This window comes from Myotis yumanensis, unplaced genomic scaffold (assembly GCF_028538775.1).
Source record: "Myotis yumanensis isolate MYYU_CA2020_CCGP unplaced genomic scaffold, mMyoYum1.0.hap1 SCAF_9, whole genome shotgun sequence".
Classification (NCBI taxonomy): Eukaryota; Metazoa; Chordata; class Mammalia; order Chiroptera; family Vespertilionidae; genus Myotis; species Myotis yumanensis.
The window spans coordinates 81791296-81807381 of NW_027223760.1; the positions used below are offsets into that span (position 1 = coordinate 81791296).

General features: G+C 51.5%; 1 protein-coding gene across 3 annotated transcripts in view; it reads right to left on the reverse strand.

Annotated features, from left to right (window-relative positions):
* DOCK4 (dedicator of cytokinesis 4) overlaps positions 1–16086 on the reverse strand; it is a 197137-nt gene that overhangs the window by 73432 nt on the left and 107619 nt on the right. For all 3 annotated transcript variants that reach the window (XM_070424805.1, XM_070424803.1, XM_070424804.1), the window contains exons 8-12: positions 10277–10428; positions 8888–8969; positions 7253–7313; positions 6363–6495; positions 5290–5378 (exon numbers count right to left, since the gene is read on the reverse strand). In XM_070424805.1, the coding sequence (XP_070280906.1) occupies positions 5290–5378; positions 6363–6495; positions 7253–7313; positions 8888–8969; positions 10277–10428 (517 nt within the window). The remainder of the gene's footprint in view (positions 1–5289; positions 5379–6362; positions 6496–7252; positions 7314–8887; positions 8970–10276; positions 10429–16086) is intronic.

The window sequence follows — 16086 nt, forward strand, 5'->3', positions numbered from 1 at the left end:
ATCTTTCCCAGGAATTCAGCCACGCAGCGCTGAGCAATGACCAAGGTTGGCGGGCTTCACCTGCTGGGGAGGCCGCACCCCTGACTGACAGCTGAGGGGAGAAGAGCTCCAGCTCTTGGCCACACCCACCTGGAGCAGAATTCCCATCATGCTGAGCGGGAGCCGGTGGGAGGGGGAAGCGGACTGTGGCACAAGGGCCACCAACTCTCTCTGTTCTTATCAAGATTCAGTTGTAATTCTTTTTTTTTTTTTTTTTAATATATTCTATTGAATTTCCACAGAGAAGAAGGGAGAGGGACAGAGAGCCAGAAACATCGATGAGAGAGATCGATCAGCTGCCCCCTGCACGGCCCCCAGTAGGGACGTGCCCGCAACCAAGGCACATGCCCCTCACCGGAATCGAACCCGGGACCCTCCAGTCCGCAGGCCAACGCTCTATCCACTGAGCCAAACCGGTTCGGCCAGTTGTAATTCTTGCCCGGCCGGCCTGGCTCGCTGGTTGAGTGCTGCCCTATGAACCAGAAGGCCGTGGTTCGATTCCTGGTCAGGGCACATGCCCGGGGTGCAGGCTTGGTCCCTGGCTGGGGTGCATACAGGAGGCAGCCAACTGATGTTCTTTTTTCACGTCTTTGTTTCTCTCCCTCTCTCTTCTCCTCTCTCTAAAAATCAATAAAGACATTTTTTTATTAAAAAATAAAGTGAATACACTAGAAGCATATATGTTCTTTGAGTCCAACTCCTGGCCGGAGAGAACGCTGGGGGCTACATCCTGGCTGCGGGAAGCAGGGAGCCTGGGCTGAGGTGCGGGGTTTCCATGGGAGGACAGGACAGGGTCTCTGGTCAGGACGTCTGGTCGGGGTGCTGCTGAGGGAGACGGCGCCTCTGGGAAGGGACTCCATGGAGCCACAGCCAGAAGCACTGGGCAGAGCCGAGTGCAGGTGTGAGCCAGGCTCATGAATAGACAAGAGGGGTCAGCCCTGGCGGCCGACGGAGCAGTGTGGTCACGCTTGACACCTGTCAAGGCGGGCGCGGGTGCGAGAAGAGGGGGTCTGAATGAAATGCTGGCTCTTCTGATCGCCAGGCAAGTTGGACTATAACACAGGGGAGTCACGCTTGACACCTGAGGGCGGAGAATGTGTGTATGTATGTGTGATATGCGTGTATGTGTGATTTGTACATACATGTGTATATACAACTCTTAAAGATTATAACAACTCAGTAACATTAATTGGCTATACCGAGAGAGAATATACATATATACACAAAAACTATTTAAAAACCCTATATATTTATATATATGCAAAGGATGAATACATACATGTGTGTATATATATGTGTACACACACAAAAACACACAGAGAGAAGGATAAAACAAATATAGTACAATGTTCGCCGTTGAGAAATCAGAAATTCTTTGCACTATTCTTGCAACATTTCTGCAAGTTAAATGAACTGAAAACAAAGACTAAAAAAGCATAGTTTCATAATCAGAAAACCCCAAAGGTGAGCCAAAAGGTCACACGCTACACGTCTAGCCAATAGGTGGCACCAACAAATATCACTTCCAACGGTCAGAAAGCGGTTTCTAAAGGCATCGATGTTCCAGACTCCCGCACAGATACAGAATCATACAGTTCAGTCACAGTGACTCAGATGACGACGCTGGCATGTGAGGCGAGGTTGCTCAAACCGCCCCCCCCCCCACACACATACAACAGTCCAAGTCTCCCCAAAGCCTGCTCTCAGCTCAGACAACTAAACACACCACAACTCCGTGCAAGGAGTGAAAGTGCCCTCCTGGTTGGAGCCCACGCACCTCCCTCTGCCCTCCTGGGGGGGGTGGGGGGGGCCGGTTGCTGGCAGGATGGCCTCCACGCACATCCTCTCTCTAATGCAAAAGAAGGCTGGGCACGGACCGAACTCGTGGTCTCTCCTCATTGTGAGCGAGGCGTGAAAGTGCAGGAAACCGGGTTGCATAACCACGGAGACAAGAGGGAGAGACTCCGAAGTTTCTCTCAGGACACCCTGAACCAGAGCCAGAGATTCTGACAGACTGATTTCCAGTCACAGGGCTGGCGCTGCCTCCCTCCGCATTCCTGCAATTCCCCGCGCACGGCCACCCCAGGTGACGCTCACAACAACCATCTGCTCACGAAGCCTAAACCAGGGTCAGCCTCGCAGATATTTTTAGTTTCAAATTCTTACCAGAGTACTCCTGGATTTTTAAAAAATATATATTTTAATTGATTTCAGAGAGGAAGAGAGATAGAAACATCAATGATGAGAGAGAATCATGGATCAGCTGCCTCCTGCATGCCCCCTACTGGGGATTGAGTCTGAAACCCGGGCATGTGCCCGACTGGGACTCGAACCATGACCTCTTGGTTCATAGGTCAACGCTCAACCACTGAGCCACACCGGCCAGGCAGTATTTTGGATTTCCCACAGGGCAGAGCTTAGGAAATCTGAAGTTACTCAACTTAACTAAATCTGATCGAAGAAATATACTAATTCAATGTTTTTTTATTTTGGTCTTTAAGAGTTAAGAGGGCCACTAGCAATTACCTCCCAGTTTCTAAACAAAACGAAGACGGTGGTTAATGTACCTTTGCAACTTGAATCTCAGGTTTAGAGGGAGAAACCAGTTAACTCGACGAGTCCCTTTACGTATGAAACATGCCGGATTACAACTGTGAGAGGGAGGAGGGCGTCAGCGAAGCGTAAAGGAAATTAAGTGGTAGAACTTTCTTTTAAAACTCATTTCCAGTGACTCTTTTGCTTCTGTTTTAGCACCAAAGAACAGCAGGGGAAACGCCGTGGAAAAGCACTGCGTTGCTGAGTGGACGCAATTCTCTTGAAAGCGTCTGACGGCTCCGTTTCTTTTCAATCAACAATTCCACGTCCAAGGAGAAAACAGCGGAAGGCAATACATCCCACCGCGGGGGGGGGGGGGGGGGGTCTGAACATTAGGCACCCCACTTCCCACTTCAATTCTGTGTGGGCTGCACCCCCCACTCTTTTTAAGAAACTCATTAGAGAGCCTCCCTTTCAGTAATGAAGCCCAGCGGCACGCACACACCTCGCTGGCGGCTGTTCCTACAACCGCCCGTCGTCCAGGAGGGGGGCGGATCCAGGGGACACAGGACAAGCCCCCGCCGAGACGGACGGGCAGAAACACAAGTGGAAGCAGCAATGGGCTTAGTCTTGTCTTTTTCTAAGTGGACAGGGGCTGGGTTCTGCCAAAGGGGGGGACACCCTTGGCCCAGGACCCCCCGGGACTAGGGTTTCTTTCCCTCTTTCCAGGGTGCCATCCGTGGTTGTCACTGTACTGCGATGGCTCCAAGCAGAACAGGAACCTCTCGGGAATGAAGAGGTAGGAAGCTCACCTCTGGTCTCACCCGGGATTCCGGCAAGAATAAGCGGCGGCCGGTCAGTAAAACAGACTAAGCACTGCCCAGCCGGCGTGGCTCAGGGGTTGAGTGTCAACCTATGAACCAGGAGGTCCCAGTTTGATTCCCGGTCAGGGCACAGGCCTGGGTTTCAAACTCAATACCCAGGAGAGGGTGTGAAGGAGGCAGCTGATCCATGATTCTCTCATCACTGATGTTTCTCTTTCTCTCTCCCTCTCCCTTCCTCTCTGAAATCAATGAAAATATTTAAAAACAAAAACAAAAACACAAAAAAACAGACTAAGCACCGGGAGGAACCGCCCAGGAAAGAGACCATGCCCCTTCCTTCCTGGAGTCCATGCTGTTGTTACCCAGTCTCTACGCACACACACGACCTCACGCTGTGTCCGTCCCCTCCTGGTCCGGTAGGGAGCCTGACCGCGGCCCAGAGCTCACCTCGCCTCTTGTGGATTTTGTGGGAGTGTCAGACTCTGGGTGAGTCACACAAACCCAGGTCCCTCCCCGCCTCCTGGGAGAGGGAGGAGAAAGCTGACCGCATCGCAGCCGGGCTGGGCGGGGAGCTCGGGGGACGGATGGCTCCGGCCCGCACTGACCCCTGAGTTCCCGTTGCAGCTGCTGTTTCTCTGGGGGTCTGTCTGGCCCAGCAGGGCGGGCGCGGGTGCGAGAAGAGGGGGTCTGAATGAAATGCTGGCTCTTCTGATCGCCAGGCAAGTTGGACTATAACACCAACACCCCTGTTCGGTCTTTACAACAATGCATTCGGCCCAATACCAGCTGCCTTCATTGGAGGCCCCTTCATGTCGAAGAAAGCTCACAACGGCATAGTTTCCTGTGGGGCTTTTTGTTTTGTCGGTTTTGTGTGTGTCTGTGTGTGTGTGTGTGTTTGTTTGTGTGTGTGTGTTGTGTGTTTTTTGCTTCAACACGGGTGTGAAAGGGGGTAGGGAGCTAACAACAGTCCCCAAGCTTTTGTCTGCTGACCAGGCTTCAGGGCATGGCTGCCTGCGCTGCATCATGGCGATGCGGTCTAGTCTACAGTGTGTGACTGGGACGAGGCTGTGGACCCGTGGTATGCAGCTCACCATGCAGTGCCATGTGCCAGGTCCCTCTGAAAGAGATGCACACGTTACCTACACGGCACGGCGGCCAACATGGTTCTCCCACGCCGCGTCCGCCCTGGGCCGCGTGCGCTCCGAGTAGATGACGCTGCCACAGCCCCGGTAGGGAAGCTGCTGTTCCGGCCCTCCCCCAGCTCTCGGTACATCCGGCCTCTCCCCACAAGGGCCAGGAACCAGTGCATTCGCCATCTGATTTTCAGGAATCAGTCACAACGCAGAGGCCAAGGCTGGGTGCTCTTAGCAAAGGCAGGCGTTCTGTTCGCTTCAAGCCCGAACGGAACACTTTAGAGAGAGTACAGCGCACGCCTCCCGTCACAACACAAGATGCCTCTCAGAGGGGATGCTGGCTGCGCAATTTTAAAGTTAGGGAGCGAATAGAGAGAGAAACAGGGCAGACCATTTCCTTCTGATGCACACAAATCAACGCGAGCACCTGAAATGAGGGGTCTTAGGAGAGCCAGCCAGCCCCCCACACTCACCCGAGTTGGAGCCGGTCAGCCCCCCACACTCACCCGCCTGGAGTCAGCCCCCCACACTCACCCACCTGGAGCCAATCAGCCGCCCACACTCACCCGCCTGGAGCAGGTCAGCCCCCCACACTCACCCGCCTGGAGCCGGTCAGCCCCCCACACTCACCCGCCTGGAGCAGGTCAGCCCCCCACACTCACCCGCGTTGGAGCCGGTCAGCCCCCCACACTCACCGCCTGGAGCCGGTCAGCCCCCCACACTCACCCGCCTGGAGCTGGTCAGCCCCCCACACTCACCCGCGTTGGAGCCGGTCAGGTTGTAGCGCGCGTTCAGCTTCTTGATGATGTTCTCGTGGATCTGGTGCCACTCGCTCTCCGTGTTGCACCTGGGACATGGCCTCTGTCAGCGTGGGGGCCGTGAGCTGCAGCGGTGACGTCCAGCCCGCGGCTCTGTCCTCACCACCCAGTGTTCTCCCTCCCGCCTCCCTGCAGCTCCCGCAACCTCCTGCAGGTGACGTCAGTCAGCACAGGCGCCCCAAGACCAGCAGGAATGCCGATCTGTGTGAGACGTGCCCACCGGCCTCACGCCAGAGCGACTGGGTGAAGAGTCACGGATTCTAACGGGCATACCACTGGGCGGGTGAGAGGTCACACCTGGACACACCACTGGTCACTCAGGAGCTCAGCTGCCAGATTCTCCGCTCCACCCTGGTCTCAGGAATGCGTACCCCCTTCCCCGGGGGCTGCTCTGAGTACCACACTGTGTACCACTCCCCACCCCCCCCCCCCCGGGATCTGCTCTGAGCACCATACTGTGTACCCCCTTCCCCAGGGGTTGCCCTGAGCACACCACTGTGTGTCATGGGGAGGTGCTCACAGTGGGGAGATCCAAAACCAGGTACACTTAAAAAATCAATTTAGGATGCGGAATAGCCACGGACGTCCTTACTGCCGTGTTATGAGTTGAACTTGAACTGTACCCCCTCACACAAAAAAAGAGATGATGCTAAAGTTTTAACCCCCACTATCTCAGAATGCGACCTTATTTGGAAACTAGAGGCCTGGTGCATGAAATTCATGTGGCGGGGGGGGCCCTCAGCCCGGCCTGCACCCTCTTACAATCCAGGACTGCTGGCTCCTAACCGCTCACCTGCCTGCCTGCCTGATCACCCCTAACCACTCTGCCTGTCTGCCTGATCGCCCCTAACTGCTCGCCTGCCTGCCTGATTGCCCCTAACAGCCTCTGCCTTGGCCCCTGCTGCCGAGGCTTCTGGATGGTCTTTACACAAGTAATCAAGGTAAAACGAGGTCCTTCGGCGGATCCCAGTAGGCCCTGGTTCCCGCGCCCACCCCCGCGGGCAGCCTCTCACATGTACACTTTCAGGATGAGGTCGTCCTTGGTCTCCCCGGTCAGCAGGTCGGCGATGCTGAGGACCGCGCAGCCGAAGGGGCGCCGGTACTGCACGCTGCAGGCGTTCTTCTTCTCTCCCGCCCCCATCCGACCTGCCAACAGGAAGCAGACATGGCCAGGAAGTCATGGATCTGGGCCTCACGAGGCACACACACCATCATCATGTCATTGGCCACAGGAAGGACACAGGTTTGGGGCGACAGGAGATGCCGCTTCAGCCCGGGACCTTCCCCCACAACGACCTAGCCGTGACCTCGATCATCGAGGAAACGTGAGGACGGAGCTGGTCCCACAATGGAAGCCTCCTTCCCAAGGTCCCGCGAAGGCGCCAGGAGGCCCGGGTCCGAAAGGCAGGGAAGTGCTTCTGCCAGGGCATGTGCCTGCTTGTGGATTCGATCCCCGGCCCCAGCTGGGGCGCAGGCAGGAGACAACTGATCCATGCGTCTCTCTCACATCCATGCCTCTCTCTCTCTCCTCTTCCCTCCTGCCTTCCACTCTCTTAAAAAAAACAAAAAAAAACAAAAAAAAAAACCAATGGAAAAAGTATCCTCACTCCTTGGGTGAGGATAAAAAGAAGGATGAACACAAAATTGTTGAATCAAATGGTCAGGGAGCCCCATGAAACAAAAAGAAACAACAAACTCCGCGAGGACTTGTGGCGAGAAGACTGTGCCGGGTGAGCAGGCTGCACGGGAGTAGGGAGGCCGGGGAGCAAGCCCCCCGTTCTGGGATTCTTGGGCGCAGCTCCGGCTCCGACGTCTTCCTGATTCAGGCAGCAGGCAGGTCACAAGGACAGAGGCCTCGCCGCACGCCTTCCCCGTGTGCTCCCCCCAACAGGGCCACACCTACCAATCCGGATGATGTGCACCGTGATGTAGATGTCCCTTCGCAGCTCGCCGCTGCTCAGATCCTGCCAAAAACAAAGCCCAGTTATCGTAGAACTCGTCCGTCACGGGGGAGCCGTGAAAGGGCCCAGCACGTTATTCCTGCAAATAACGGACGAAACGGAACTGCCACACGACCCAGCAACTCCACTTCTGGGTATTTATCAAAGAAAATAAAAACGCTAATTTAAAACGAGAGGTGCACCCCTGTGCTCCCTACGGGATCAGCAGTAAGAACCAGGATGTGGAAGCAGCCTCGGTGTTGTGTATAGATGGGCACAGAGGGAGGACGTGGCTCACGTACACAGTGGAAAGTGGTCAGCATGAGAAAGAGGGAAACCTCGCCAGCAACAACACAGACGGACCCGGAGTGTATGACGCTGAGTGAAAGACTAGTAAGTCAGAGAAAAACACACACTGCGTGGCCTCACGTATATGTGGGGTCTAAACGAAGAAGAACAATTAATACACAAAACGAAGCAGAAACAGACCCACAGAGATAGAGAAGAAGCTGATGGCTGTCAAGGGGGTGGAGGTGGGGAGATGGAAATAAAAAACAAACCAACAATAACTAGCTCACAAGACTACCAGTGCCCACACACACAGAAAGCTTTAAAGTTTTTCAGAGGGCATCATAAAGAAATGAGAGTTGTGTTTCATAGCATTATGACGGGTGACTTTTTAAAGATTTACTGAACTTTCTGTAGTACCTTTCTAAATGAAAGTTAGGTGTTTATTTCCTCCCCCCAAAAATCAACATAGATATTTTTTTTTAATATATTTTATTGATGTTTTACAGAGAGGAAGGAAGAGGGGTAGAGAGTTAGAAACATCGATGAGAGAGAAACATCGATCAGCTGCCTCCTGCACATCTCCTACTGGGGATGTGCCCGCAACCCAGGTACATGCCCTTGACCGGAATCGAACCTGGGACCTTTCAGTCCACAGGCCGACGCTCTATCCACTGAGCCAAACCGGTTTCGGCCAACATAGATATTTTTAATGGTATTTCTGTAGCAGAAGCATATAGTTCAAATCCTGTTCTAAAAGTACTATAGTGGCCCGGCTGGTGTGGCTCAATGGTTGGGCGTTAACCTATGGTTTGATTCCCAGGCAGGGCACATGCCCAGGTTGCAGGCTCTCAATCCCCAGTAGGGGGCGTGCAGGAGGCAGCTGATCCATGATTCTCTCTCAGCATTGATGTTTCTCTCTCTCCTTCTCCCTTCCTCTCTGAAATCAATAAAAATATATTTTGAAAAAATAAATAAAAATACTATAGTGGACTTTACTGTAGGTTTACTGACGTCACATGATAGTTAAAGGGAAAGCCCGCTGTCATGTCAACCTCTCCCTCACTCATTCTCATATCGAGTCACGTCACCTATCCAACACCAGGCGAGCTACCACCCCTGCACTCTGGGGGGAGTGTGACCAGCTCTAGGGCCCGAGAGGAATGCAGGGGCGACCCTGTCCGAGTCCCGGGCACTCCTGGCCTTTGCGTGTCGTTCACAAAGTTTAAGCCAATCGCCTGCGTTGGCTCACAGGGATCCACGTCCCTGCAATAACACGCAGCACCACGGGGAGGACGCGGCGCACTCACCACGAAGAGAGAGCAGTGCCGCTCCGGCTTGTCGGGGGCTTTGGGCAGCCCGTTCCTGTTCAGCCTCAGGAAGAACCGCTCGCTGCGGGAGAGAAGAAGGTTAGCGTCGTAAAGGCTGTTTAGTAGCTCGGACGGGGCGCTTTCCCGGGTGCCCCTCAGCCCCAGTCGGGCTCCACACCCGTTAGATCACTCGAGTGACATCGAAGCTTTTCTAGAAAACAGAAGCGCCCCCGAGACCACCATCATTGGCTCCACTTCGGACAAAACCAGCGAAGCAGCAACCACAGAGCCGAGAATGTAAACATACACGCGAACAAAACAGACTTAATATTACAGAAGCGGACACTTGGATCTTATATGATTTTATTAAGTGATGCCACCCCAACTACTTCAATAAAATTTTTAATAAACTTTTGAAAGAAGAGGTTTCCATGCCAGTTGCTATCATCCGGAGGGGGCTCAAATGCAGAGTATGGGTGGCTGCTGATTCCAGAGCGCAGGCTGGGCACGGAGTAACTCGCCAGCGAGCTTACGGCTATCAGTGCGTGAACAATAAGCTTCATGCATATGTCCTAAACCTTTTTTTTTTTTACTAGAAATATTCCAGGATTACTTTGTGTTTGTAAAACAATACACGTGGCCTGGTGTTCCTGAAAACTGTCGGTATCTACGTATTTTAATAAGTGTTTTTTAAAGCATGGATTTGTAGGATACAACATCTATTCTAAATTTGAATTGGAAAAAACTTAATGTAAACGATGGTTTGTGTTATGCTCAACTTTAAAAAACCAATGTATGGAAAGTTTAAGGCACACAAACACATCCATTATAAGTTCCTACTAAATACTGCAAGCTTGCCCCGAGAGAACCACAACAGGTGAGACTCAAAGCACGGGAAAGAAGAAGAAAATACATGAACACATATAACTTATGGAAACTGTTCATCAGGGCTCAGCTCCAGAGCTTTAGTGGGAAGGCTTCCGGGTACACTGATCGTCTCCTGGTATCATCTGATCCAGGTGGGATGAGAATAGGGTATTATTCACTGTGAACAGGAAAGCTGCCATGTGCTGACTAATCAGCAAGCAGACTTCGAGCTATTCTCTCTCCCCTGAACTATCCACACAAAGTAACCCACACAGCCCGACATCAAGTCCTATTTCCACGTAAGAATGATTATTACAGTCCTACAGCCCCTCTGCGCTTTGCTAGAACTTTCCCATACATCACCCCGTCTAGCTTTCAGGGGAACCTCCACATGGTAGGAAGCGTAGACACCACAGGGTCCTACCAATCAGAAACTGGGGCTGAGAGAAGAACGCGTACCAGGTCATCTGGTCCACGCCTGCCCGTGACCTGGGTCATCCGGTCCACGCCGGACGCAGTTACCTGATGGGGCGGTTCTCCCTGCTGTCGAAGAGCGAGAAGACGACCTCGAGCTCCTCGCCCAGGTTGGAGCACATGAGGCTCTTCAGCTGCACGAAGAGGTGGTGGCTGCTGGCCTGCGCCGGCGCGTCCTTCTTCCGGTGCCGATGCTCCATCTGAAGGACACCCCACAGACACGGGATCAGCCAGGGGATGGTGGGAGCGACCACCCAGTGAGCTGTGGGGTGACCCTGCTGTCCTGTGCGAGGCAGGTGTCCCCAGCCCACGACGGGGTCACCTCCCGACACACTGGTCGTAAGTGGAAAATAGCCCAAGTCAAAACTGCACTGATGCCTGGCTGGGTGGTTCAGTGGTTGAGCATTGACCTATCAACCAAAGGTCACGGTTTGATGCCCAGTCAGGGCACATGCCTGGTTGCAGGCTCCATCCCCAGTGTGGGGCGTGCAGGAGGCAACCAATCAATGATTCTCTCTCATGATCGATGTTTCTCTCTGTCCCTCTCCCTTCCTCTCTGAAATCAATAAAAATGTATTTTTTAAAAGTGCACTAAATACATCTAACCTACTGAACATCACAGCTGAGCCTGGCCCACCTTAAACTGCTCAGAATACAAACATTGGCCTATAGTTGGGCCATTATTTTCAGTTTCCTCCCAAGACAAATCACATTCCTCTACTTCTCACCAGCAGCAGGAGCACAGATGGGCATGATGGGGCATGAAAACACGAACACAAAATCCAAAAACAATACAGAACCCTGTGCAGATCAGGTGGTTGGCCCTTGAGATCTGGGGAGCACCACTGCCCAGCATCACGAAAGCGAACCCTACCACCTACGGGCAGTCCAGGAAAGGTCAAAAGTCAAACTCGGGGCACGGTTTCTACCGAATGCGCATTGCTTTTGCACGTGCACAACGTAAATTCGAAAGATCCTAAGTTGAACTTTATAAGCGAGGGATTGTCTGTAATTTTTTTTGCGGGGGGGAGGGGGGGCTCTGGATTTGGAATCTAATCGGATGTTAAATTCCAAATATTCTTCCAACTTCTAAAATAAGAAACTATCAAGTTGGCAAGCCACGAAGGAATCTTGTTTTTTTGTTTTTTTTAATATGAAAATAATATATAAATTTTTTAATAAACAGTAACAAAAGGATATAACAACAACAGAGGCATGATATAAAAACGACAAAAACATGATATGAAAACAACAAAAACATGACATAAAAACAACAGTGATGCAAACAATGACTGATAAAGTGATTAAACTTATTCTAATATCTCCCTGTACACCACATTAAGAGTGAAAACACTTTCAGAGTGCTTGACTAATTTCCCTTGTGATGAAGTACTTAGAACTTTAACTGTAACATCACAAACTCGAGAGAAAGCAACATATAACTGACCATGTGCAAAAACAGGTTCAGGTAGGAACATGCCTACTCTGTCTAGAGTTTGTCCTTGTGATTTATTAATAGTCATCACAAATGCTGGCATCACGGGAAACCGTCATCGAATCAATTTAAATGGGAGGCCAGTGTCAGATGGGGACAAATTAATTCTTGGAATCAGAACAGCCTCTCCCTCTGCAGATCCTGTTAATACTTCAGCTTTGATAATGTTAGGTCGTAATCTTTTTTTTTTTTAATTAAATCTTGATTGTTCAGATTATTACATTTGTTCCTCTTTTTCCCCCCATAACTCCCCTCCTTCCAGCTCCCACCCCTCCCTCTGCCCTCACTCCCCACCCACTGTCCTCATCCATAGGTGCACGATTTTTGTCCAGTCTCTTCCCGCATCTCCCACACCCCTTCCTCCCCAAGAATAGTCAGTCCATTCCCTTTCTATGTCCCTGATTCTATTATAATCAACAGTTCATTCTGTTCCTCAGATTATTTATTCACTTGATTCTTAGATTCATTTGTTGATAGATGCATATTTCTTGTTCATAATTTGTATCTTTACCTTTTTCTTCTTCTTCCTCTTCTTAAAGGATACCTTTCAGCATTTCATATAATACTGGTTTGGTGGTGATGAACTCCTTTAGCTTTTCCTGATCTGTGAAGCTCTTTATCTGACCTTCAATTCTGAATGATAGCTTTGCTGGATAAAGTAATCTTGGTTGTAGGTTCTTGGCATTCATCAGTTTGAATATTTCTTGCCACTCCCTTCTGGCAAAGTTTCTGTTGAGAAATCAGCTGACAGTCGTATGGGTACTCCCTTATAGGTAACTGACTTTCTTTCTCTTGCTGCTTTTAAGATTCTCTCTTTGTCTTTTGCTCTTGGCATTTTAATTATGATGTGTCTTGGTGTGGTCCTCTTTGGATTCCTTTTGTTAGGGGTTCTCCGCGCTTCCTGGACCTGTAAGTCTATTTCTTTCACCAGGTAGGGGAAGTTTTCTGTTATTATTTCTTCAAATAGGTTTTCAATATCTTGCTCTCTATCATCTTCTGGCACCCCTATAATTCTGATGTTGGTACGTTTGAAGCTGTCCCAGAGGCTCCTTACACTTTCTTCGTATTTTCGGGTTCTTTTTTCATTTTGCTTTTCCGGTTGGGTGTTTCTCGCTTCTTCGCATTTCAAATCTTTGACTTGATTCTTGCATTCCTCTGGTCTGCTGTTGGGAGTCTGTAGAATATTCTTTATTTCAGTCCGTGGATGCTTAATTTCTAGTTGGTTCTTTATCACAGCATCGAGGGTCTCATTAGATTTCTTGTAGATCTCAATAAGTTTATCAGCGGCTTCTAGACAGTTCTTGAGAGATCATAAAAGTGTGGTTCTGAATTCAATATCCTCTCTTGATAGTTTTGTCCTGTTTCTTTGTCTCCGCATTTTTTACGCTTTCTTGGTGCACCCCCTTGTGGTCTTTGTGCGAAGTCTTGTTGTAGTTAAGCCTTGATTGTTGTAGTTAATACTAGAGGGATTTGACCACCAGGCCGACTGGCTGTGAGAATCAGCTGTCGAATCTTGTTTTTTTAATCATTAATGTTAAAAGGATTCCAAGGCACTGAGCCGACTCAAGCCCGCCGTTCAAGAGGTCTGACTGCTTCCTGACCACCGCCCAGGGCGAGAAGAAATTATGAGCCGTCCTTAAACATCAGACGAACGCGCCGCTGACCGACCATCGCACTGATGGAAGCTAGCCAGAGCAGCGGTGACGTCACATTCCTCACAACGGGAAGTTCTTTTCAAGTTGACTAACTTGCAAAATCATGGTAGTTTTCTGGGGCAGGCCGTGGTGAGTGATATTCGATTACCAGAGCAGGAGTTTCTACCCTGCTGTGGGCCCTGGGACACCGACCTGCGAAAGCCAGCGAGGTGTCTGCGGGGGACAGCGCCTGCGTCCACCTGTCCTTTCTGCCCTCAGGACAGCCAGCCGAGGCTCCCCCGGGGGCAGGACCGGCAGTGAGGAAACGGGGGACAGACCATTCACCCTGCACAGCCATCACCGGAACTGTAAGAGGCCGAATATCAGCCTGCTCGTGTGAGGGAGGGAGGGAAGAACTAGACCACCTGACCCTCAGGGGCGGGGTGGGGGGGAACCACATCTAGATTCCTGCTCCTCAGCCTCGGGGGCACACGCAACCGCCACGGGAGCTCAAAAACCCGCCTGTATGCCCAGGTCCTACCCAGAACAATTAAGTGAGAGTTTCTAGGGGACGGGGCTGCAGACAGTGGTCTTTCAAATGCTCTCCGGGTGACATTAATGTACAGTGAGCTGAGCATCACGGATTGAGGTCATGTGCAGGGATCAAATCCCAGCCGATGGAAGGCACTGCAGCATCTTTGCGTGATCGGCACCTGAGCACCACTGGGCTTATTGTGCTGTTAGTAACGAGCCCGCCCGACTCCACCCGTGCCTGCGACATGGGAGGATCCGGGCTGGAGCAGGTGAGGATCACTTGTTTACCTCCTGGTAATTCACCACTTTGGGGAACTGCTTAAAATATCCCAGCGAAAACACCACTGCAATCAGACCTCGGAGGCACGCTCCCGCTGACGAGCTGTGACTCGGAAATAATTCACGGCTCCAGCACCAGGGACTCTAAACAAACGTGCTCACCGTTCAGGAGACCGCTGGTTAGGAAAACAAGACAGATTCACCCCAAGACTGAGGAGGCGCAAGTGTCTAACCCACATACAGTGCGTTCCTTCCTGGGTGAATTCTCACCACTAGGCTTTTTCACTTCAGCTCTAGGGAGTCTGGGCTGGATATTTCTGTTGTGGGCTGCCCTGGGCTTTGTGAAATTGTTAGCAGCTCTCTCTCTCTCTGGCCTCCACCCCCCAGATGCCCAAAGCCCCTCTCCCCACCCTGGCCACCCCATCCCCAATTGTGACACCGGAAATGTCTGCAGACATTGCCCAGTATCTCGGTGGTGATGGGGGTGGGGCTGCCTGTCTGAGATTACTGATCTACCCACGAAGGATCACACAACAAGCAGGGGAGGTGATCTTATAAAACCAAGAAAGGTTCACACGCAGACCTCTCGCTGGCTCACGTGTCCAGAGAAGCCAGTGGCTACGATGCCCTTTGCTCACAGAAAGCTGGGCTCTGCCCTTGGCTGCAGCCCAAACCTTCCAAGAGCACAGACGTTAACAACGGGGGGTAGCACAACTGCGTAGATGAGCACAACTGGGTGAGAAGGACTGCGAACAGGGCTACCAAAGCCTAAAGCAGGAGTTTTCTTTTAACGATGAAGAGGGGACCCAGGGAGGTGCGAACACCTGCGTCTGAAAGACGACAGAGAAGATGCTGTGGGAGAGAGATGTGGCCACATCCTCTGAGCGGCTCGCAGCTCCACGCCACGGTCCCTGGTCCACGGGTGACAATGAGCCACCAGGACAACCTTTCTCCTCTCCCTGGAAGTCGATGTTGTCAGTCACTCTGCCGCCACCAAGAGAAGAAGACCAAGTGTCACAGACAACCTGGGTGCCCAGGCCGGGTCTAGGCAGGCACCCGGAGCTGCCTTGAGGAAGACACCATGGAATCACTGGGGTTTTCCGTGGGCTATTTTCTTTGCTTTAGAAACAAAAATGCAACCACTACAGAGGAGAAGTTATGTGTCCATGCAAAATCACAGCGTTCCGTGTTCCTCAGCTGTACAGAGGAGACTGTGGACTGGGACTGGAGCTATAAAATACTAAAAACAAAACAAAAAACCACGCCATCCAAGGCAGTCAGTCATGGCTAGTTAGTGGTGGCTCTTTCCCCCCAGTCACAGTCAGTGCCCATGAATCACAGCCCAGAGGAGGCCCCGAACCTCATCAACACGGCACCCGCAGCAGCCACCGCCACCAAGCCGGAACGCTGAAAGATGACATCCATTTGCCATCCCACATGCGACCATAAATGAAAGGAACGGAGATAAAATTGCTGGCCCGCAAGATCAAACCGGGGAAAGTAACGTGTATTTGCACCAGGCATTGTTCGCTGTTTATCAAATACGGTATTGGACACCCCCGCCTAAATACGAGGGTGTGGCTACGTTCTGGCCAGTGAGCTACCAGTGCCAGTGTTGTGTGGAACTTCCAAGAAGGCTCCTTAAAGCAGCTGAACCACCTGAGAGGAGCCTTTCTCGTCCCTGCTGCTGGGGAGCAGCTGCAATGGCTGGCGCTCTGGCAGCTACATTGTGCTTTGAAGTATCTTGACGACGGAAGCCGTGCGCTGCAGAGTGGAAGGAAAAGAGCCTGGGTCCCCTTCTGACACCAGGAAACCACAAACAAGCCCAGAACTTCCTGCCTCTGGACTTGCATATTGTGAGAGAGAAATAAATCTCTGTCATGTTCAAGCTGTTATCATTCACGTCATCAGACAGC